Here is a 23,004-nt window from a genome sequence, read left to right as displayed (position 1 = left end):
TCTTTCCCTATTGTGTCATAAATGCATAGGGGTCTAAAACCAGAGGCCTCCAGGACCTTTGATGGCCTTTTGTTGGGCCTGACAGCAGGCGGTCACTATAATCTCATCCATTGGCAGCTCCTTTTCCTCCTTGGCCTTGAATTCATTCCTTGGCTTTGTGCATTAGCCGCTATGGCTTCGCCCACGAGGCGGTTGTGCGTTTTGAGCTTCAGCACACGCTGTGATTGCACAACAACACACGGAGGGGCTTTTCTAAAAACACATGACGTTTCATATCGGAAATTGCTCTCTATTGCTATTTCACTAGGGCATCAAAATGCAGCCGAGCTTTTGGTTACAAAACCTAATGCAGGAATCACTTGCATAAGCTTTCAGGTTAAAACTAAAATTAGATGCATGGTACTAATAAAAAAAAAAACACACAATGCAAGATGACAAACTCATGGACGGTTTTAAGATTCTGCAGAAAAATATGAGCAACGAGCCCTTGTCATGACGTCGGGTATCTAACAGCAGCAGCCTGTCCTCGTGTCCTTGGCCGCATTGGAATCGATAAGCAGGTCAGCGCCTATAGGCGTCACGTCTGCACGAGGCTGAGCGTGCCGCGTTGCATGTGTGTGCCAGAGGGGGGGGGGAAAGGGGGGGGGGGGTACTCTGAGTCAATCGCCCGTGATGGAGGCTGCAGCAGCGTTGCGTTAAGCTGCTGCGATGCGGAGGCTGGCAGTGAGACAGAGATTAGAGACAGACTGGCAGCGGGAGTGTGCGTTTCAGTCCAGTGTGTGTGTGTCTCTCTGTGTCTTTTTTTAATCTGCACCTTACCCTCCCCACAGATGGTGATGTAGTCTCGTCCTCCCCCCCCCTGCCTACGCTGTGCGTTCTACTTCCCGTTGGCACCATTTTGAGCTCTTCTTCTGGATTTTTTTTCTTTCTCGATATATCTCTGAAAACATTGGCACCAAACGCTGAATCATAGAAAAACGTGTCGCGGCCATCTTGAAATCACGATGGGGAGTCTTTGGCGGCTCATAATTTACCACCTAATCTCCCTGTTGGACACGCCGGCGTTTAAAGCACCAGGCCACGGGGGATTTTTAGTTTTCTTTTAGATAAATTGGACAGGGAGAGTGACGCGTGGTTTTGTGGCAAAGGGTAACAGACTGAAGAAAGAGGGATGGGAGAGGGCAACAGAGCAAGAACTTCATCACTTGAAGGAAGCGCGGACGGAGCGGCCCTTGAGCGGCTGGGGAGGCCGGTAGTTGTCCACCATGCAGCACTCGGCCTCGCCCTCAGCGGAGAAGAGCAGGCCGCGGAATTTCTTCATCTGTGAAAAGAAGACGTTCCCGTTAGTCGTTCCCAGCCGACCCCTCAGCGGTGACCTGTTTGTATGGGTTTTTTTTTTAACTTTCTCGACGAGAGCTTGGGGAGAAGATTGATACCACTCGTGTAGTAAATATGAAGCTACGGCTAGCGGACGGTTAGCTTAGCGTTAACAAGAGGCAACAGCTGGGGGGGCAACGTCCAAAGTTGACAAAATGACCACCTTCCAGCCCCCTCGAAAAACACAGCAATTACAAAGTATATTAAAAACTACAAATTGCCAATATTTACATGTCCTCATTCTGATGCTAAACTCAAGCTAGCCGGCTGCTGGCTGTAGCGGCAAATAGGCACAGACATGGAAAAGAAAGTAAATAAGAGAATTTGGAAAAATAACAAAAGAAAATCTCCGAAATGGATGCCGTAATTCCTTAATGTGCCTTAATTCCTGATTATATTTGACCAAAGGAAGGGCTTTCATAAAAAATAGACCTGTTTTGAGCAGAGAAGGTGTATAATATTTATTTCAAGATAAAATAACTGTGCGTAAACTTCCTAGACACGAAAGAAGTATTGATCCTCTCCAAACTCTCAAAAAAACAAATATTCCCAAAATAGTCAAAAGTCAGACACGATTAAAAGGAACCAGTCACTTGCTGGTGAGTCTGAGGAGCTGTTTCATCATTAGCTCTGAATGACACTGCTTCAAACCTTCAGGTATAATCTACACATTGGGTAACAAGTCACTAGGACAAAATAATCTAATAATGTGTTGTCACCTGATCATCTGACCGGAAATGCACGTCAACCATTGACATGCATTACTTTGTATGAATGACTTCTTTGTCATTATCTGCTTGACCTGATTTGAACTGTTCCAAGTCCAAAGGTCGTATCAACGCGTCTCACGTGTTTACCCTTGAGACACCTACTAAATAAATTTAAAAAATAAACAAACGTTGTTACTTCTCACCACAAAAGCAAGCCTGTCCAGAAGAGACTGTGAATTTAGATTAACGGGTGGTGAAAAGTCAAATATCCATTTCAGTGCTTGGGTTACAGGTCATTTAGAAAGGGAGTAAATACTTCTGATGTGTACTGCGGTCGCTCTTGATGAAACCCCCCATTGACTGAAGCTATAATACAGAATAATGTGTTGGGTTCTCAGTTCCTGTTGACTCACACTGAAAAAAGAAACCCTGTGGTAGAGAACCAGGATCTGTGTGAACTCTTGTTCACTTGGTTTTTCTACTTTTTTTCCTTGTCATTCTGAAAGTGCCATATTGCCTTACCTCCTCATTACGGAGGTTTCTTCTTCTCGTTTTTTTTTTTTTGTTGACCTGATCTGATCTGGATCAGGTCAGCCGTGGATCTGGATCAAAGCGTGGGAGGGGATTTGCAGACGGGGCTATTCTGGACCTAATTGGGCTAATGTGAGCCGTGGCCGCGTACCTGCTCACTGCTGACGCTGATTGGCTCCTTGCAGACGATCCAGGTAACGCTCTCCAGCAGAGGGGGCGTGGTCAGGGAGCCGTCGTAGGTCCAGTAGTCGAGGCAAGCGGGGAGCAAGGTGGAAGGGTCGAAGTCAGCGAAGGAGGTCTGCTTGCCCTGAAAACAGCAAAAGTGAAGGAAGTGCGGGGGACACGTCAGTGAACGTGTCATAAATCATTCAATTCCACAGGACAGAAAGAAACCTACTTTGGCCTTGATGGCGGTGAAGGTGTCGAGCACCTTCTGGAGGCTGGCGTTTGCGCCGCCGATCTGAAAAGCAAGAGTTCACCGATGAGCTTGATGACCCGTGCGTCGCAGTACAGGCTGCAAGTGTGCGCCGTGCCGGCTGCGCTTCTGCTGACCTTCAGGAAGACCCCAACCACAGCCAGCCCATCGGGTTTGCTCGCCGCCTCCCCAAAGCTGGTGTATTTGGTGTTCCAGTGAACCAGATGGAGCTGCGAATGAATGGAAACAAACGGTGGCATTCCTGACCTGCTAACCTTCAGTGGTGATTGTATGAAGTTTATTTAGCTTCAAAAGACTCTATTTAAACAACAGCGGCCCGGCGGCTCCGTACCTCAGCGGGATACTTGGTCCCGTCCACGGTGTGTTCGGAGCCCTTCTCGTCAGATGCCCCCCAGTGAAAGTGAAACTGCTTGAGCCTGTAGGTGCCTGAGACGGGGCCGTCTTTCAGAGCTGCAGGGACAAAACACACATCACCTGTCAGGTCCTCCCCCCCGTATACCACACTGGCTTTAAGTTGAACTTTCTGAGCTGAACATATGAAGAGATGAGGTTAAAAAGATGAACAGGAAATGGTGTGTATATATAAATGTATACATTTACAGTGGCAGACTTCCTATTTCATAAAAGCAGACAGTTCCTGTTGTGTAATCTCAGGTCATCCCAAAATGAAGTCCAGGTTGTGATGTCGAACCTCCACCGGATGTTACATAATGTATCTGCAGTATTTGCAGCAGACAATGAATATTTTTCAGGAAACGCGGGCGCGCACACACACGCGCACACACACACACGCACACACACACACAAACACGGCCTCAGCCTCAGTTATAGTCGGCATAGTCAAATGAATGACAATTAATCATCAACACATTTGAGGTTGTGCGGCACTTTAAATGACTCCTGGGAAGTATAAATAAAGAGTTTGTGATATTCATTGTTTCCACTGGGCACACACATGATGCGGGATACGATGCGTGGCATGATGCATGACGATGACACGCAGACTTGTTGTCCTTTATTTAGCAGGGCAGAATAAGACACGTGGAATAAGAGTTAAGAGGCTCTCACTCTCTTTGTTTTAACTTCATGCATGTGCACCAGAGATATTCCATCATTGTTTTGGTTCTGCAATTATATTCGTCGTCATCCTTTTTCAGATCAGCTAAAGGACAACCAATCAAAAGGGCTCCTAATTTAAAATCCCCGTTCTTTGGGGAATCAAATCGAAACGCAATTAACAAAGTAGAGAAATGAACCAATGTCGAAAATTCTGCGTCTCAATATTCTCCTCCGCGCAAATTCTGCGCATTGACGGAGAAACAGGTAAACGGTTTTTTTTTTGTAGAGGAAGCTTTGATTTTGCGGTTTTGACCTCACTCGCAGAAGATAAGAGTCGGCGTGGGAACATGTTTGCTCGGGGTTACATTACCAACTCAATTAGTGTTCTGCATGCCTTGTGTTCAGGTTTCGAACTGGAGCCCCTGCAGCCTAATCACCGAAAGTATAGTAGTTTTTTAAAATGCATGTAAAACTCAACTAAATGAAAATAAAATACATACGAATAAATTCGTCCGTTCGTCCCTGTAGTCGCATTCCACGCAAACATTAACACAGTAAGAGCTGCTGTTATAGCGCATTAAACCGGAATGCCGCATTCTGCATGGTTACTGCGTCCTATAAATCACTGTATTTGATTCCGAACCATTCACGTCGAAGCTCCTTTACCCCTAACCACATTTCAATAATAATAATAATAGGAAATATTGTAAGATTTTGCGATGTGTGCAGGTTGAGGCGCACAGGTTCCATCATCGGATGCTGTCTCCGCGGAGCATTCAGCATTCATACATTATTAACGCCACACTAACTTGAGCTGTCGGTGTCATCGGCGAAGGTCACTTGGAAGGAATGTCCGTTGTTGAGGATCTCCAGGCAGGTGGAGGGGTCGTACTTCAGCTGGAGCGGCTTCAGCCCCGCGTCGTAGGATGAAGCGGCAGGTGCGATGTTAATGGGAGACTGGCGGGGTCCATTGGCAATGGGGAAGTTTTTAGACCATTTGTCGGGTCCTACAATGAGACAATAACAATTGTATTGTTAGTATATATAGTATTATAATAAAATATGATTTTAATGACACATATTGGGGGTGGTGAGGCGCGGAAAACGCGCGTAAAAAGCCCCCCCCATATGTACAGAATGAAAAATCTCTGCAGTGGCATTCCCCATTTATTCTCTTGGAACGACTGGTTTTAACACCCCCCCCCCCCAAACATCACCAATATAATAATAGCATTATATGCTCTATGTGCGGTGAGCGCCTCACCGTTGTTCGCTGCGTATCCCCAAGCATGAGACATTTTTATGGAGTTTGGATCAACGGGTATCTAGAGCTGTTATTCCCTAAAGCGAGTCGTCCCCAAAGCGGCCAGTGTCCTCCACCTGACAGCTGCGGACCTTATATAGGGTCCCCTGTGAGCGGTGTGTGTGTCGGGCTGGTGTGAGCCACATGATGTCCGCGCAATGACCGGGCGGAGTTTAGATGCGCCGCAGCGTTGCAACACCGAGGATCGATGGGAATCTCTCTCTCTCACCCCCCCCCCCCCCCCCTTCCCTTGCAAGGTACATTGCCTCGAATAGTCATGTGTCAAATCTAATTTAAATACGCGCAGGTGTTACCAAGAGAATGTCTCCGAATAAGGAACAAACATGACTAGTATCTTAATAACAAAGTCATGAAATTGTAACAATTGAAACACTAGTTGCTACTATAACGTGATTGTTTTTGAATTTTTATCTTAAGATACAGATTATTTTTTTTTGGAGGAGTTTCAGTTGAATCTCCCAGCTAATTAAACAATGAAAGGTACGTTATGCACACGTTTAATACCAATACGAGGGATGTGTATTCGTTTTGTAGCATAAGGACGGTTATTTGGTCGGTTCTTGCAGAGCTCAGAAAGACGTCACACCGGAGACCGACTGCACATCATTTTTCATTTGTTTAATCATCAGGTGATGTTGGCGCAGCAAAGAACACAATCACGGCGTTTACTGATAAAGGATCGATTGACACATTATAATCAAGTATCGCTGGACTTAAACACGGAGAACGTATGGAGGAACAGACATGGTTCAGACAGGTGATGAATTGTCTTCGTGAGCGATCTTTTCATCCTTTTATTGATGACGTCTCTTCCCAAACTGTCCAATTGACAGTTGGATTGCTACCAAGCGGCCGGTAGCTGCAGCGTGCAACGACAGCTCCGTTAATCCAGAGGGAAGCGAACGCCGCAGTAACTGGCTTATGGCGCCACCTGCTGGTGTACAACGAGAATACCGGGTCTTCAGTACCTCCTTTTCCTTTCCTCCAAACGTGCAGCTATGACAGATAAATCTTCTGAATATATACATTACTATTCTGTATTATAACATTTAAGTCAAGGTATCTTTTAGTGTTTGTTGCACTTTCTCCACCATTAAGTTTGTAGCTGTACCTGAACTTAATGTTGTACTACTTTTGCTTAAGTAAAATATCAAAGTTCTAACATATTTAAATTAAGGCCACAGGTGGATCCGGCAAAAGTATATAACAAATTTGCTTTTTCAGTGCTTTTGTTTGTTGTTACTTTATTGCACCCATAACAAGTTAAAAACTTTAAACCAAAAGGCTGACATCTGCACATCCTGTATATTTATACTGGGATATCTGTATCCTAAGATAAGGCCGTTTAATGTGATGTGATGCAACAAGTCAGTTGGGATTATGTATTGGCTTTAATCGAGTAACCGTCTCACACTGTGTGGCCACACACACGTGTGTGTGTGTGTGTGTCATTGCTGCGTTTGTCCAGTTAAGTCCACAGGTTTGGTCAGGTTGCAGTTGAATTCCGTCTGCACCCGGATAGGTTGGAGGCCTGGGTCCGTGCCCTCGTACGAGGCCTCCTGAGCGTCCTCCCCATCGATGCAGATCCCCTGCGTCTCAATGGTGTAGTTGAGCACAGCGAACGGAGCCACGGGGGACTTGGCTATCAGTATCTGTCTCCGTCGCGACTCCGCGTACTGGACAATAAGACGCGTGTTGACACTGTGGCTCCACGTGTTCCCCAGGGCGGCGGTCACAAACCCGGTGTTCCCCTCCGGCCCTTCACCGCCCACGTGGGTCGTGACCTGGTTGGTGAGAACCACAGGTATGTTGAACTGGTGGGCCAGGTACTTGAGGGCGGAGGCCTCGTGGCCCAGCATGTCGCTGCGGTGCATCAGGTTGCCGGGCAACGTTGTGTCAAACTCCTTCCTCACCACAGAGGCCACGGAGTCCAGGATGAGGAGACCCGCTCCGGTTGAGATGATGTCCTCCTCCAGCCTGTCCAGCCTGTCCAGGACGTTTCGACAGGTGAGCTCCCTGAAGAGGTGCACCCGCCCGGCCATCTGCAGGACTCTCTCCTTGCAGGTGAAGCGGTCTGGGAACCGGCTGCGTGCGATCTCCACCAGCCTCTCGGCGGAGAAAGCGGCCTCGGTGTCTATGTAGATCACGCCGGCGTCCAGGCCGCCCTCGCTCTCCGGCAGCGTGGCCAAGACGCTCAGCATCAGGCACATCTGCGTCTTCCCGCAGCCGGAGGGGCCCGCCACCTCCGTGAGGCTCCCCCGGGGCAGGCCGCCCCTCAGCAGCCTGTCCAGAGCCGGCAGCGACGTGGGGAAGCAGGAGTGCCGCCTCCACAGCTCCAGAGCCGTGGTGACGGGCGGTGCGACGGCTCCGCTCACCGACCGCAGCAGCTCCGAGGCCCCGCGGAAGCTCAGCCCGGCGGCGGTCATCACCTCGACGGCGGTCAGAGACAGCAGGTCCTTACAGGTCTCCACGTGATGTCGCTTCAGTTGCTCACACATCTCCTCGGAGACGCCGGCTCGCCTCAGTTTTCTCGTCGCCATGTTGGCGTATTTTTTTTAACCGCGTCTTCGTCAACCGATTTGAGGCGACAACGACATAATACCCGTCTGTCCGTGTTGTTCATCTCGCTTAAACTTCTTCTTTTTCTTCTCCTTCTTCTTCTTCTTCTTTAGGGTTTATCGGCAGCTTGCATCCTTTTATGTTGCACTACCGCCATCTTCCGGATTTATTTCTCTGCTACATCATATCCTTATTTCATATTCTTTTCACCAGACCTGTTCTTACTAAAAAATTTAAAATAGTTTCTCTACATTGTTCATTCTCCCCACTCTCTAGTACTTCCTTCACTCCTGTCCCTTTTACTCCAGCCTTTCCTAACTCTTCCATCATCTTTTTCCTATGTACTTCATACTGTTTACAATTCATTAACACATGCTCTATTGTTTCTGCAACCGGACAAATAACACAAAAACCCGTTGGGTGCTTCCTTATAATATGAAGTGTGCTGTTCAAATTACTGTGCCCTATCCTTAACCTGCTCATAACAATTTCTTCTCTTCTATTTCCTCCCCTTTTCTTCACAACCCCAATTTTATTTTGAATAGTGTACAAATGTCTTCCTTTATTTTCCCTATCCCACTGCTGTTGCCAATTTCTAATGGTTTCTTTCCATATTACACTCTTTCCCTCAGATTTTGACAGCTTAATATTTGCCTCAATAAACTCTTTTTTAACAGCTTGTTTGGCTAACTTGTCGACTCTCTCATTTCCCACAACGCCAATATGAGCAGGAATCCAAGCCATTTGAATTTCGTAACTTTTTCCTTTTATTCTAGTATATATTGTCAATATAGCATACAATAAATCCTGATGGCTCTTAGACACCCCAGTCATGAGACTGTATAAAGCTGACATTGAATCACTGCCAATTAAAGCTTTTTTTATTTTGTTTTCCTCAATCCATTCTAGTGCCATCAATATAGCATATAACTCAACTGCATACACACTCAGGTCATTTGTGGTTCGTCTACTTATCTCATCTCTTTGATTCAAAATGTAAACTGCAGATCCGGTCTTTCCCGTTCCTGGATCCTTTGATCCATCTGTATAGATCTGAACATATTCTTTATATTTAACCTCTAAATGTCTATAACATTCCGCTACCAAATCAATATTCTTCCTTTCTTTTTTTTTCTTTTTTTTTTTTTTTTTTTTCTTCTTCTTCTTCTTCTTCTTCTTCTTTTTCTTCTTCTCCACCGCCTTTGACAACAACAGTCGTCGCACACTGATGACGTAGCAGGAACGTTACCGTCGCAGCAGCGCACACGTGAGGGTATCAACACATACAGCGACCAGCTCCCAATACACGGTCTGTTTTTAAGTGTTTATTAATCAATGCACGCTGTTTTCCAAACAGTTTCTTAGAAATTGAACCATTTAGTGATAGTATTCAAGGAAAAAACTGTGTTAAATGTGTCGTGCGACACAGATGTGCGGTGTGGCAACACTAGCTGGCAACAACAGCCGTGTTAACCTCACGTTATATTTGACGAACTGTAAAGTGTGATTCAAAAAACACGTCGAGTCTCCAGTTAGTTCCATCAGTGGGGAAAGAAATTACTCAAATGATGAAACCGCGGTGTGAAAACATTCCATTCAGAGTCTTTCTTAACGTTTAAGCTGAAAAGTATCAGCATCAAAGTACCAAACATATCCATTCCATTTGTTTATCTCATTTCAGACCACCGGTGAGTGTTTGATTTGCTTCAAATTTTGGTAAAACTCGAGCCAGTTGTGCATTAAATTGAAAATTGCAGCAATGCTCAAATATGTGCGTTTTCCCACAATTCACATCCAGCATTTCTGAATCATAAATTCGGCTTATTCATTCATCTTGTGAACCTCTTGACCTTGTTAAAGTTTTGAGCTTTTGGCGCGCAGAGGCATTGATAATGAGGTGGTTGCTGAGTGTAGGAGACCTGCGGAGAACCTGGATCCTGGATCTCAGTGAATGAAACCCAGGCTGTGGCATAGAAAGCAGATCCCTCCTGTGGAGCAATCAAAGATAACTGTTCTCTCTCCTCAGGTAACATGGGGAAGAATAAACAAAAGGGGAAGAAACAAAAGAACGTCTTTCATGTGGCGAACAAGCACTTGAAGAACAAGAACAAAGCCAAACCGGTGACGACGACGCTCAAACACGTACGTCTCGCTTTCACACCGTTTTTTTTCTTTCTTTCTTATTTTGTTGCATGTATTTTGTGTTTTCCTTTTGTCATGTCGTGTTTGTTGTAGCTCCTCTGGAAAACGTTTAATGTGTGGCCTCGCAGATCAACGCAGTGAAGAATGAGAAGGTGGAGAACCTCAATCAAGTCTTCACAGAGGTCCAGATGGATGTCCGGAGTATCTCCAAGTCGGTCGCTCCCGAACCAATGAAGCAAGCGACGGTCAGTTAAAACGCTCTTTTTTCATCCAGCATCGTAACCCTTTTTAAAAGTAAGAGGGGTAATGCGGGTAATTGTCTGCAGGTCAGGGAGCCCCCAAAGGAATCTGTGAACGTGGACGGTGCCGCTCGACTCTTTTCTCAGCTGTGATGGAGCGTGAATCGCTCACGAAGTCTGAGGACAAACCTCGGTGACGGGCTGACCGTCTCTGTGTGGGACATGAAACAACAAAGTCAGCAAACACGCCCAATGCATTTTTACATTTTACGCCGAGGACTTCCGATGAGCTCAAAATGATAGTTATACAAGAAAGTCTTGTGTGTAATTTAAGCATTCTGTGTAAGAAATGTAATTAATTGATCGACATTAACAATCCTCCTTTCTTACTGAAACTTGACAATAAGTTTCAGTAAGAAACGAGGATTGTTAATGTTAAAAATGCGTATTATTTTATGTTGACAGGTTTGCTTTCTGTGGGCTGCAACTAATGACTATTTTCCTTTTTGATTAATCTGCCGATTATGTCCTTGATTAATTGATGACTTGTTTTGAAATGGTACATTTTCCACGATGAGAAAAACCAACAACAATATTTAGTTAAACTATTGTATTAAATAAAAAACGCATCTCCAAATGTCAACACAGAAAATCGAATCAGATAATTGACTTTTTATTGCTAGGAGAATAATAATTTCTTGCTAATTAATTTCCTATTCGTTGAAATGTTTCATCTCTTTTAATAAGAGTTGATCTGAGTTCCCTGTGTTTTATTCATTCTTGAATGTGGATGCAATTTAAGCATTTTCAAAAGAATGATTTAACAATAAGCACTTTAACATATCATCCTTGTGTTTTTTTTAAGCCCTTTTTTGCAAAGCAGTTCAAGCTTAAAGCCTTTATTTTCATGCTGTTCATACTCTGGATTTCAATAAAATGAGGTCACAAAGGAGATCATTGCTGCTGCTGTTTGTAGAGATGAAAGGGTTTCGTTTCAAAGAGCCTTTCCCTCGTGGAAATCATTAAAACGTCGTGTAGGATTTTACAAAACCAGGATAAACTGAGTGAATGTGTTTGGATTTAACTCATTTCATCTTTTAGCTGGCCTGGATCTTGTTGCCGGGTGTTTCTGTTATTCCGTCCACTCTAGCGAGTCGGGCCCATCGATTTCCCACGCTCATTTCTTTTAGGGCTGCGCGTGGAGATGAAAAGATTTTTTTTTCATCTCGCCGGCATCTTGACCAATCTCGGGGTCACGTGGCTCTTGCTTGTTGTCATGGCGACCTTTGGGTTGGCTGGTCACCGCATCGGGAGCCAGGCGGAAGCACGAACCGTTAACGTTGAGCTAGAAGGAGATTCTCAAGGGTCGTGGGACTCAAAATTAACATCTGTCACATCGGAGGTGGATGTTCTGTAATCACACATCCAGGGTGCAACTCATTTTGGACTCATGGTTGTGTTCACTTGATTGAAATAAGACCAGCATTGAACAGTTGCTGCGCTTTTGGTCTCAACATGAAACATCTCTAACTGTGTCGCCGATTTGATGCTGGAAACAGCTGAGCATGGAGTCAATGAATCAATACATTCACCCGCTGATCCACAAAACCAGATCAATAAGCTGTAAGATGCTGAGACGTGAGCGAAGCGGAGGCCTTCCAACGTCAAAAAGGTGTCAGTTTGATTATTTGTTAATATTGAAGTATTGATTAGGGTAGAGCAGCCTGGAAGATGTTAACTGTTTGAAGCTGCCGAAAGCAAAGCCCCCCCCCCCCCCCTTTGGCATCAATAAAAGTGTCTCTTTGGCCTGAGATACGTTGGCGCATTTCCAATAACAGAGAATTGATTTTCAGAAATAAGATTTTTAATTAAGATTAAGAAGGGGAAAAAAATAACCTCCCAACCTCTTTTGATTGGACTTTATTTAGCTATTGAACGTACTCAAAAGAGACGTTTTAGGAACCTGTCTGAGTTGGAAATGTCCACAAGATGGTGCTCTGGATGGGCTTATCAGTATGGATGGTGACAAGCAAGGAAGTGGACCTGTGTGTGTGTGTGTGTGTGTGTGTGTTGGGCTCCCTGAATGCCAATAAGAAGCTGAAGGCCCATTTGCATTCTGTCATTCCCACCACACAGCTGGATTTCTTTACTCTGACTGGAGTGGCTGAAAAAAGGTTGCACCACCTGCACTTCTCCCTGTGACAGAAATAAGAATCACAGAGTTTGACTGTGCAAGAGAGACACACTCTGTGTGTGTGTGTGTGTGTGTGTGTGTGTCTGTTTTCTATACGCAAATGTGCTTGTCACAGACATTTTGGTTCGGGGTAATTGTGACATCCCAGAATTCGGTGTGTTTTAAATCCTTGGTGACACTCTCCTCTCTGAACCTCTTTCTATTCAGCCTCGTTCGGTTATAAATGTGAATTCCGTAGGTGGCAAGGACACGCATTGTCATCGTGAATGCTTTAATGAAATGTGCTTTTGAATGATTAATGCTTTTCAGAAGGCTTCTTTTTGTCAAAAGAGAACATTTTCAAAGTAAAGCAGGCTTGACTTAAAAAAATAAAATAAAAAAAAAGCCATGTGGAATTATGTTTTTTAAAGGTCAAAATGAAATTATTATTCAGGGATAAATGTGGATATAGAACAACTCTGTGTCACTGCAGAATGGGGCAAACGTCTGATGAATATGCCTGCGTAGGATCTATGTTATACATCCATGTATGACCCTACGCAGGCATATTCATATTATACATCCATGTATGACCCTACGCAGGCATATTCATATTATACATTCATGTTATACATCCATGTATGACCCTACGCAGGCATATTCATATTATACATCCATGTTATACATCCATGTATGACCCTACGCAGGCATATTCATATTATACATCCATGTTATACATCCATGTATGACCCTACGCAGGCATATTCATATTATACATCCATGTTATACATCCATGTATGACCCTACGCAGGCATATTCATATTATACATCCATGTTATACATCCATGTATGACCCTACGCAGGCATATTCATATTATACATCCATGGATGACCCTACGCAGGCATATTCATATTATACATCCATGGATGACCCTACGCAGGCATATTCATATTATACATCCACGTATGACCCTACGCAGGCATATTCATATTATACATCCATGTATGACCCTACGCAGGCATATTCATATTATACATCCATGTTATACATCCACGTATGACACGGAGCATTTCCAGGACATGCATGGTGATCAGCATATAATATAAATAGTGTTCCTTTTCCGACAACAATCCCCCTTTAATGTCTTTCAAGGCCTTTTGCCAACAAGTTCGACATCCAACAGTCAAATCCTGATTAGAATGTGCTCCTCAGACCAGAGTCCAGTTGAGTAAAGTTAACCCCCCCCCCCCCCCCCCCGCCCCTGTCTCTGATGCTTGCTGACTTGTCCTCGGTGGGATTTGCCGTTTGATGGACAGTCCGTCCCTCTGAAGGTCGGATTAATTTTTCCAGAGATTTCGCCCAAAGCACCCTGACTTTATCATTGTCATTACTGGTAAATCTGGGGGGGAAAGCCATTGCACAGTGTGTTGCCAGCTAAGTGTGGTGCTTAACACCTGGGTAAAAGTCTTGATTAAGAGGGCTCAGCATGAGCGAGTGTTTTGAGAGCCACACGTAGAGTCGGAACGTTCTTCGTGCCAGAGAGGACGCGCTGGTTTGCTGTTCTTTTCGCTGTCTCCTTTGTCCTCAGGAACACGGGACGTTTGCCGCTCTGCCGTCTTTGCCTCGAGGTCAAAAGAACTCAACGGACTGCAGTGTCCAGGTGCCCGACCTTTTTTTGCCCGTAATTTTTTTTTGGATCCCAAACGAAAAACCATCAACCCAATCCTCTGCAGCCCCCCTTTCCTACCCCCCCCCCCTCCCCCCCAACACACACACACACTCCCCTCTCTTCATTCCCACCTGCAGGAAACCACCCAAGCAGCGAGCCGCTGCACGCTGGCTTTTCCACTTGAGAGGACACAGCACACCGAGGGCCTTTTTTTAATGGGACCCCGGGCACGCGGCCCTGTGTGTGGCCGAGGGGGACAAGGAGGGGGGGGGAGGAGGAGGAGGTCCGGGAGGGGGGGAGTGGAGAGAAAGAGCCGAGCTGGGTGCATGTGAAAAGCACATCTGTTCATCCCTTCCTCGTTGCTGCCCGCCTGCGCGTCGCCGTCTCTTCGTTTTCTCGCGCGCACTCAACCCGCACGCGCGCGGAACGAGCGGAACGCGGCGCAACCCCGCAGCTCGCTGCAATCCGCGCCGTCGGCGGAAAGCCTTCAGGGGTTTGCTTGTTTTGCACAACATGCACGTCCAGAGCGGAATGTCTCACGTCCAAGGTCTCTCGCCCCCCCCTCATTAAACGGCTTGGGAATAAACACACGGGTCCTTTGTGTTGTCACACATTGGCTGACGCGTGGGTTTGCAGAGGAGGAGAATCTTCTCACACCGCGTGATGCCCATGCAAAGGCACCGAGCTCTCTGCGTTTCTGCTGTGACGCCTTCATGCGTTGATCGTGTGGTCGTTTCCTTGTGTCGGCGTCACCTGTTGGGTCACCTGGTCGCACACCACAGGCCTCGCGAAGCACAGCGTTCCCAGCGTTGATGTTGAGGCAGGTGAGTTTCAGGTCCTGGTGTATTGTTCTACAGTGTGCCTCCCTTGGTATTCGTTTGAGGAGTAATCCAATAGAAATAGTAGTAATAGTAATTCAAAGACAGCAGCTCGGAGATGGAACGAGAGAAAACGTCATTCTGAAGCAAAGCCGGGCCGGTTTCAGAGTCGGTGGAGAGCGATTCTGGAGAGGAAGGGGGCGCGCGTGATGTGCTTGTTGACGAGAGGGAGACTCAGCGGAAGAAGAGGGGGGGGGGGGGGGGGGGGCCTCTGCGTGGCAGACCGGAGGAGAAGGGCCACGGACCCATCAGGATCCAGCAAGGTGGACATTTCACACACCTGACGTTCCAAAAACACTTTGCGTTATTGGAAAGGAATGAATGCCTTTTTTAAAGAAAGAAACCTACCTCAACTTAAAATAGTGTTGCGGCCTCTTCAGACTGTGCAGATAAGAGAGGGACATGTGAGAGGATGATGACAGCCGGGGGTCACCTCTCCCTCGGAGCCCAGCGGCGCGCACTGAGACAACTAAAATGGACGGTGCACACAGGTTGGGGACAGAGACAAAATGGAGCCGATTAGGACGGGATGACTATTCAGAAAAAAAAAAAAGAAGACGAGGAACCCCAATAGGCAATAGACAGGGGATGCACATTGAGACTCTGGTTACTGCAGGTTTAACAAGAATAAAGCTGGGAAATACTTCTTAAGAGAGAAGAAAACTCAAAGAAACTCCCAGATTAGATTTGGTCTTGTTAAGAAACAGCATCGTCTCGTTGATCAAACTCTCGCTGTGTATTATGTCTGCAGCGCTGACTTACTTACTAAATTATTTTAACGTCTGTGGGTCACTTGTAGGGTAAAGTTGACATGGGGGGAAATGTTAATGGTCTATTTGCACATTGAGCAGAGCAGCATTGCGACATTTTCTTTCCTTTTTTTGTTCAAAATGTTTTATTTCATCATCTCTTCTTGTTTGGAATATTTGACCAAACCAATAACCTGTTCACTCCATGGTTTAAATGTTATGGTACATTTAATGTAAAGCCAAAGGACTCATCTGACAGCTCGAAGTGAGATAAACGTTCCCTCAATGAAGCTTTCTTTTCTTATTAAAGCAAAGTGTTCTTACTTCAATGCGTATTAGAGACCCTGAAAGTCCCTATTCAAGTATTTGGGGCGCCTCGGTCGACCGACACTCGCGTTCCCTCGGACAGTTTGAAGCTTTAAAGCTGGGAAATTTTGGGAGGAAAGAAGGAGGAGATCGCGGCTTCCAGAGTGAAATGTCTGATTACAGCTGCTCACTGACTGACAGCAGGAGCAGCGAAACATAAAGCTCCGTAATATTAAGATTAAGGGGGGAATCTTTGAGTGACAGAAGGGTTCAGAAGGATTTGTCTCTAATTTCAGTGCTCTCCTCCATCAGCCCCAAAGCTGTGACTCCTCGTGGTGAGATTTCTACACGCTGGGGAAAAGGAGCATTGTGGGAACATTTTGATGTGCAGTAAAGTGTATTTAAAGTGAAACCTGTGGGGCTGAAAGCAGATTTCGGTTTAATGTCATCATCCCCTTCCATTAGACGTTGAACCAGAATTGAATTTGGACAAAGCAACTGCGACCTTTTTGTCTCATTGACTTTCAATTCAAACTTAATTAAAACTGTTACTCTAGATTCATCTTTTTAACCTGCAGCAGAGGGTTTTTATGGTGAATTCACCTTTATTCTCCACATTGCAGTTGACCTCCATTCCAAATGAGGTCAGCTCGGCTGCGGGATGTTACAAAGATGGTAAAATAAACAGCCCAAGTATCAGGCTTGTGCTGCAGCCTTGTGCTGCACTTGTTTCAGTGAATGTTTTCCCTCCTCAAGCGGCGTGTCGCACTTACACGGATATCAAGTGAGCGCCTTTTTCAAAGCACCTCGATCCGACCCAACCTTTTGAATTTAGGGCGACTCCGGGTCAAGGTGGAGAAACAGACGGGAGGCGCTGGAACTTTTCTGTCACTTTTTGATACATTTGAAAATAATTCCTTCTTTCACTAGATGTTTTTTTTTTTTTCTTAATGATTCACATTCAACGTGACCTCTAAAACACATTTCAGTACCTTGTGAAATACCTTGTAACACATTCACTCCCTGCAAGGTTGTCATAAACATGGATATCAGCAACGGAGACTGGAAATGTTTTACTACTATATATATAAGAATAATTATCTTATTCATTAGCATTAGTTTCACCATTATAAACATCCTCGATAGCATCCCACATCTAATCAAATGATACCTTTATAATTTACCCGGTTTTCAGCAGCCTGCAGGTATCAACCGGCCGTCCGGTTGTAATGTAAGCGAACAAGAGTCAAGAGGCTCGTGGATGTTATGTCTCTCCAGTCGATGGACACACACACACACACACACACACACACACACACATACGCACACAATCGTGTTCTCAGACGAAAATCTAAGTAATGAACTGTGCGAAAAACCCATCTGTGTTCCATTTTCAATTAGGCACATCTCTGCGGTTGAAGATGTCTCGAATGCATTGGTATGCGGGGGAGTTGACGGTTGGAAGTCATTTTCCAACAATGAATTACATCGAACATTCTGTATTGTCGGCATCATCCAGACTGCCCGTGTAAACTTTATGCAACACAAAGGACGCACTCAAAAGCTCATGATGTTCAAATGACTCTTTGTATTTTAAACAAATGAAGTAAGACATTTTACTTTACATGTCTTGGTCCACTACACTTTCTCTGAAGTCCTTTTTATCCAGGGAGGACTTCACAGAGCCAGTGTAGTATTTCAAAATAAAAGCGTTTAATGAACAACACATAATGACATCATTCTTTTTGACGGATTTTCTTGATAATAATCGGATGTTTAGAAATGTTTCAATGTTTCTATTTGATCTATGAAATGTTGAATGTAAATATGTTTGAGATCTATTGGTGTAAAAAAAGGTAATTTAAATGTAAAGTAAGAAGACAATAGCCTGAATTTGTGATTTAAAATATATTGTCAACTATTGATGAAACACCTTTTATCATTTATCATAGACCTTTAATTATGAAACATACAGTACATAATAGGTATGATTATTAAGTTAACCTGAAGGATTTTAGCATCACTAAGTACCACAACTGTTTTTCCTGACTCAAGTGCTGATATTGAGCTTTTGAACTTTTTTTAACAGCACACAATCAGAAGCAGTTAACATCGTGTTTTAGAACACAAACTCACCAATTGATTCCTCCACTATCTGCTCGGCAGAAATGGCAGTCGAGCGCTGGAAGGTTGAAAACAAACCTCATTATCCCCACCGTGGCGCCGCAGAGCCATCGCAGCTGTGTGTGTCTCTGTGGGTGTTTGTGTGTGTGTGTGTGTGTGTGTGTACGTGTGTTTTCAACTCGGGGAATAAGGGCTAATGCCAGTTATTCGACACGGAGGATTCGGTAATTCCAACCGCAGCGGTTAAATCCCACCTCGTTGCCAAACAGCGCGCCCCGCTTGGCACGTGGTCGACCTCGGATCGATCATGCCTGCTCCTTTAATTTAAAAAGTCATTAAATGAGATGTCCTGGTCGGCCGTGTCTTGGCATCCCTCCCCCCCCCTGTTGGGTTGGATGTAGCTCACTCCATCACCTTTCCCGTGGAGTCCTTCACATTACCCCCGAGCAGCTGTTTGGGAAAATCTAATTATGCATGGAAATGAAATTCAAATTCAGGGGGCCTCCGTCAGTGCAGCTCATGATTTATTGAACCTCGGGACGAGACGTTAATGTTGCCGTCGCGATCCAGACTCCATTGACGACGGGCACCTGTTCTGATGTCTTCATTATCTTCCCGTCAGTTTGTAAGGAGGTAAATCTTGTGTCGGGGGGGGGGGGGGAGGGGGGGGCACACAGCGGGGTTCATGTGGCAGGAATTCCCTCGTTATGAATAACCTTTTGAAAGGTTGCACCGTTTCATTTGACATTTCAAAAACGGCCCAATTGCCTCGACAGGCGGGGTGAAATAACCTCTTTCCTTGACGTGCCACGAAAACCTGGAGGAGGAGAAACATTTTGCTTTTCAAAGCATCGTGGTCTTTGAAGGTATTTTTGCTGATTCGTGTTCTTAAATGATGACACATTGCAGTTCAAGGGTTTACGAGATGTGGTAGGTCATAGAACAAATTGGCGAAACGTGTTTTTTTCCCACAATCCTCACTTTGCAACTGTCCTTCATCCCCGTTACAAAGACAGCTTTTAATTGCATCGTTTGAATTGGTAGCTTTTTAGTTCGGCTTGTTTACAACCCAGTCAGGAAAACATCTTTTAAAAGAAAATAAACTCTTTGGTTCACAAAAGGAGCACAGCCCAACAGAAGATATGTGACACAGACGAATCATTGATAGAAACATGAGACGATAGCTACGACTCGTGAATATTCTTTAAATTACCAATGGATACAGAGGACACTAAGTTGGTGGAGACCAAAACGGAGCTCACAACGAGTGAAAATTGGAATTATGTTGCTCAGATGGTTGGAGATATCCATCAAAACGCTAATGGCTGCTAATGTGGTTGCTTTGTTACTGCTTGAAGCTTCTTCAACTCTGCCCAGTAGAAGCCACGGGGCAGAGTTGAAAAGTCTTTCAGAGGAAAGCGACTGCTGTTCTCCCACTGGGTTTCAGTAAGGGGGAGGGGGGGGAGGGTTCCTTTCTTCTGCTTCCTTATACAACATCACAGTCTAAGTGGCTGCACTCCCCGAGCCGCCGCTCCATCAGTCCGTTCCTCCAGCATCGATTGCATCAAGGCTCTCCAAACAGATGAATGGAGTAACCTTCCTTTCTCTGTCCATTTTCCTCTTTTTTTTAACCCGGCACAAACGCAGAGGCGGCGGGGGGAGCGCCGAAGAAAAGAAAAGAGCGGCCCATGTGGATTCCTGCTCTGCCGATCAAGGGCATCGACCAGCGAGGCAGACAGCAGCCTCAGACAATCACCCTCATCCCATCGACCAGCGAGGCAGACAGCAGCCTCAGACAATCACCCTCATCCCATCGACCAGCGAGGCAGACAGCAGCCTCAGACAATCACCCTCATCCCATCGACCAGCGAGGCAGAGAGCAGCCTCAGACAATCACCCTCATCCCATCGACCAGCGTGGCAGACAGCAGCCTCAGACAATCACCCTCATCCCATCGACCAGCGAGGCAGACAGCAGCCTCAGACAATCACCCTCAGCCCATCGACCAGCGAGGCAGACAGCAGCCTCAGACAATCACCCTCATCTCCCTTCTGCCGTCAACTGCTCCCCCCCCCCCGCCCCGGCCGACCACAGCCGGCGCAAAATCAATCGGCGTTGAGAATATGGGCAGCCGTCACGCCGGTGACTGATATTTTGCATAGAAGACTCTCCAGTAATAGACGAATGAAACAGAGATCAATAGCCAATTTGGGCTTGGAATGGGGCCGGAATGGAGCAAGGAAAATGTATTTTAGCCAGTTGAAGTCAGGAAAAGTATGATGAACTCTCCTGACTGGTACAATAAAGAAGGGAATCATTCACCAGCTGTTCGTAGCGGAGCAGATGACTGTAAGATTGCTTTTCTGTGATCTGCAGTTTTGGTATCAGAGGCATAAGAGATACCCTTTTACAATAAAGAATATATAGGCAACAGTGTGCACAAAGGTTACTTGTCTGAATGACTTGAAATAGCGTGGTGCCACATCACATGGAAACCCATCTCATCGGCTGATGCCTTTGAGCTCGGACCAATCAGCGTCCTTTGAGGAGCTTCGGGCTGACTTAGGCATTGAGAGGCGACTGATCCAAACAACAAAGGCGGCTCCTGAAGAGTTTAGTGTTGATTAGTTAATCAACAAAGAAGAGCAAAGGAGGACTGTGCATGCTTCTCTCAATGGAGAGAACGTCTCTGCTCCTCTGACCCTGATTCCAGATGGTTTTTCCAATCACCAGAAAGGTCTGGGTTGATTTTTTTCTCTCTACAAAAATGGCGTCAGGGTCATTCTATGAGCGTAAAAAAATAAAAAAGTCTGAGAGTCAAGGACTAACCCTCTGATAAGGAGCCAAGGATCTCGAAGTAACCTTCGAGGAAGGATTCATAGCAGAAAAATGCTCATTGAGTGGCAACACCTTTACTTCCACAAGCTGATGTCAACGTGCCACCGCTTCGCTTCTTCAAGAAGTTGTCAAAAGATATCCTTGACGTTGTTGTGAAGCAGCCAAACCTGTTCCCCAGCGCAGGTGGATAAGCCAACAAAGCGATCGAGTGTTTCCCTTTATAAACATCTTCAGTGTCATCAAAAAAAAAAAAGAACGGATGAAAAAGTTTTATTCAATGAAAAACCATAACCCGCTCAGCACAGGGTTAACCTTTTGACACGACGTGAGGGATGATTTTGACAGCAGGGACCAAAGTGACGATCATTTGCGGCCGTGCATGAATGGACGGCCGCCGCTTGGAGTGCGAGCGGATTGAGTCACGAAGCCCGAAGGCTTCCTTTTCTACTCATTCACCGCTCACGACTACAATGTGACAGTTCTCTGCGCCGCATTACCACTTCCCCACAGAGATGTTTTTCCATTAGGAGCCTTGTCTCCATGGAGATTCATCAGGAGGGGGGGTACTGCTCACAGTGGGGTCAGGGATGCAGGCTTATTTAGCTGCTTAGCTTTAGCAATAAACAACAATTCACTGGATGTTTAATAAGCTTATTGAAGTACATATTCTACTGGCCTTCATGTTCTATTTTTCTCCTGCTTCCACTCCTCCAAACTTCCATCTTTTCAACCTTGTGACATTTAATTTATGCGGGAGTGGCAAATCCGAGCCCTACATGCAGTCCGGCCATCTGTTTCTGTGTTAGAGTTTACCAGATTAACCTTTACAGTCACCCGGCTCCCCGCTCCACCTTCCTATGCATCACCGGGACGTTTTTTCAATCTTGAATTACCCCGTGATGGATGTCATCTAAAAAAAAAAAAACGGATGAATTGTGCACCTCGGGGACGGGAGGAGTGATTGTTCTCTTGAATCAACGTGTTGTCATCCAATAAGCATTTAAAGATACAAATTGGGATTTTGGGAAACTGCACTGCAGCACTGAAGCATACTGCAAAATAACCCAACAGCATATTTCCCTCTAGTATGATCCACCATGACGAGCTAAATGCTAACATTAGCCTCCCGGCCTTTGACTTTGCAACACCTCATACTTTAATTTGTGCTGATTCCATTAAGGCCTCTGCAGAGATGAAGACTCTTCATTCTTATTTTGCAACTTGACACACGGGTTATTGGCGCCGCATGTAGATTCATTTAAATATTTATCAGACTAGGAAAAAAACGCTCATCTTGCGCCCCTGAGCTGATGTAATATAAATGTTAATTAAGATTTGTAAAGCGAGCTAGGGATTTGAATATTTCCAATAAAGCAAATGCTCTCCAACTTGTGCAATGGAATACAGTATCAGGGCTTAATACTGTACAACATTTATTCCAACTTTAACTGAGGATACCACAATCAGAGAAACAAATTAGAATATTCTGATGGAGCTAGTTGTTTACTAAATGCTGCTTCTGCTGCTAGCTTAGCTCCAAATGATGTTTATTTTCCATCACAGTAATCCATATGATGAAGATGAAGAAGCAAATCTATATGCGAGAGCTAATTGACTAATCAATTTATTTCCCAGATGGAGGGAAAGAAGCCAAACTGAAGGAGTCAGTCATGCGGGCTGGTGGTCGGAGCCAGACTGAGTCAATATTTGTTTTAAATTTGAAAAAGCTTCTCCATTTATACGCTTCCATGAGAGGACCACCTTGCCAGCAGAAGCGAGGAGCATTTTAATCAGTTTTCATTGCTTTCCATCCTCGGGCTCACTATCACGGCTGAACATCTTCACTTGAGCGGCTTCAGTCGTTTCTGAATAGATGAATAAATTCCAGC

The 23,004-nt window shown here is 45.3% G+C and overlaps 3 protein-coding genes across 5 annotated transcripts; 1 reads left to right on the top strand and 2 right to left on the bottom strand.

The window, feature by feature from the left end:
- On the bottom strand, positions 1 to 5,566 carry LOC119198468 (carbonic anhydrase 1). Its single transcript, XM_037455673.2, has 7 exons — positions 5,378 to 5,566; positions 4,923 to 5,120; positions 3,386 to 3,504; positions 3,171 to 3,263; positions 3,016 to 3,078; positions 2,770 to 2,925; positions 1 to 1,321 (listed from the first exon to the last, which is right to left on the bottom strand). The coding sequence occupies exons 1-7, from the start codon at positions 5,409 to 5,411 to the stop codon at positions 1,202 to 1,204; spliced, it is 783 nt and encodes a 260-aa protein (XP_037311570.2). The 5' UTR covers positions 5,412 to 5,566; the 3' UTR covers positions 1 to 1,201.
- Positions 4,000 to 11,329, top strand: rbis (ribosomal biogenesis factor). Of its 3 annotated transcripts, none has more exons than XM_062559086.1 (5): positions 4,000 to 4,377; positions 9,212 to 9,305; positions 10,023 to 10,138; positions 10,267 to 10,383; positions 10,465 to 11,329. In XM_062559086.1, the coding sequence occupies exons 3-5, from the start codon at positions 10,028 to 10,030 to the stop codon at positions 10,528 to 10,530; spliced, it is 294 nt and encodes a 97-aa protein (XP_062415070.1). In that variant the 5' UTR covers positions 4,000 to 4,377; positions 9,212 to 9,305; positions 10,023 to 10,027; the 3' UTR covers positions 10,531 to 11,329. The 3 variants fall into 3 exon arrangements, with proteins under 3 accessions (XP_062415070.1, XP_037311573.1, XP_062415071.1); XM_062559087.1 differs by lacking the exon at positions 4,000 to 4,377 and adding an exon at positions 7,794 to 7,890; XM_037455676.2 differs by lacking the exons at positions 4,000 to 4,377; positions 9,212 to 9,305 and adding an exon at positions 7,767 to 7,890.
- Positions 5,709 to 8,104, bottom strand: rad51b (RAD51 paralog B). Its single transcript, XM_037455672.2, has one exon. It carries the CDS (start codon positions 7,975 to 7,977, stop codon positions 6,886 to 6,888), a length of 1,092 nt encoding a protein of 363 aa, XP_037311569.1. The 5' UTR covers positions 7,978 to 8,104; the 3' UTR covers positions 5,709 to 6,885.
- Positions 11,330 to 23,004: the final 11,675 nt, after the last annotated feature.

The sequence above is a fragment of the Pungitius pungitius genome, chromosome 19, assembly GCF_949316345.1.
Source record: "Pungitius pungitius chromosome 19, fPunPun2.1, whole genome shotgun sequence".
Lineage (NCBI taxonomy): Eukaryota > Metazoa > Chordata > Actinopteri > Perciformes > Gasterosteidae > Pungitius > Pungitius pungitius.
Note: the sequence above shows the minus strand (reverse complement) of the source record. Positions and strands in the feature narration are given on the sequence as shown.

Coding starts and splice junctions, on each gene's coding strand:
- rad51b (XM_037455672.2), bottom strand. CDS start 7,977: ATGGCGACGAGAAAACTGAGGCGAGCCGGCGTCTCCGAGGAGATGTGT.
- rbis (XM_062559086.1), top strand. CDS start 10,028: ATGGGGAAGAATAAACAAAAGGGGAAGAAACAAAAGAACGTCTTTCAT. Junction 10,139..10,266: donor TGACGACGACGCTCAAACAC/GTACGTCTCGCT, acceptor GTGGCCTCGCAG/ATCAACGCAGTGAAGAATGA. Junction 10,384..10,464: donor AACCAATGAAGCAAGCGACG/GTCAGTTAAAAC, acceptor AATTGTCTGCAG/GTCAGGGAGCCCCCAAAGGA.
- LOC119198468 (XM_037455673.2), bottom strand. CDS start 5,411: ATGTCTCATGCTTGGGGATACGCAGCGAACAACG. Junction 3,505..4,922: donor CGATGACACCGACAGCTCAA/GTTAGTGTGGCG, acceptor TTGTCCCTGCAG/CTCTGAAAGACGGCCCCGTC. Junction 2,926..3,015: donor TCACCGCCATCAAGGCCAAA/GTAGGTTTCTTT, acceptor TGCTGTTTTCAG/GGCAAGCAGACCTCCTTCGC.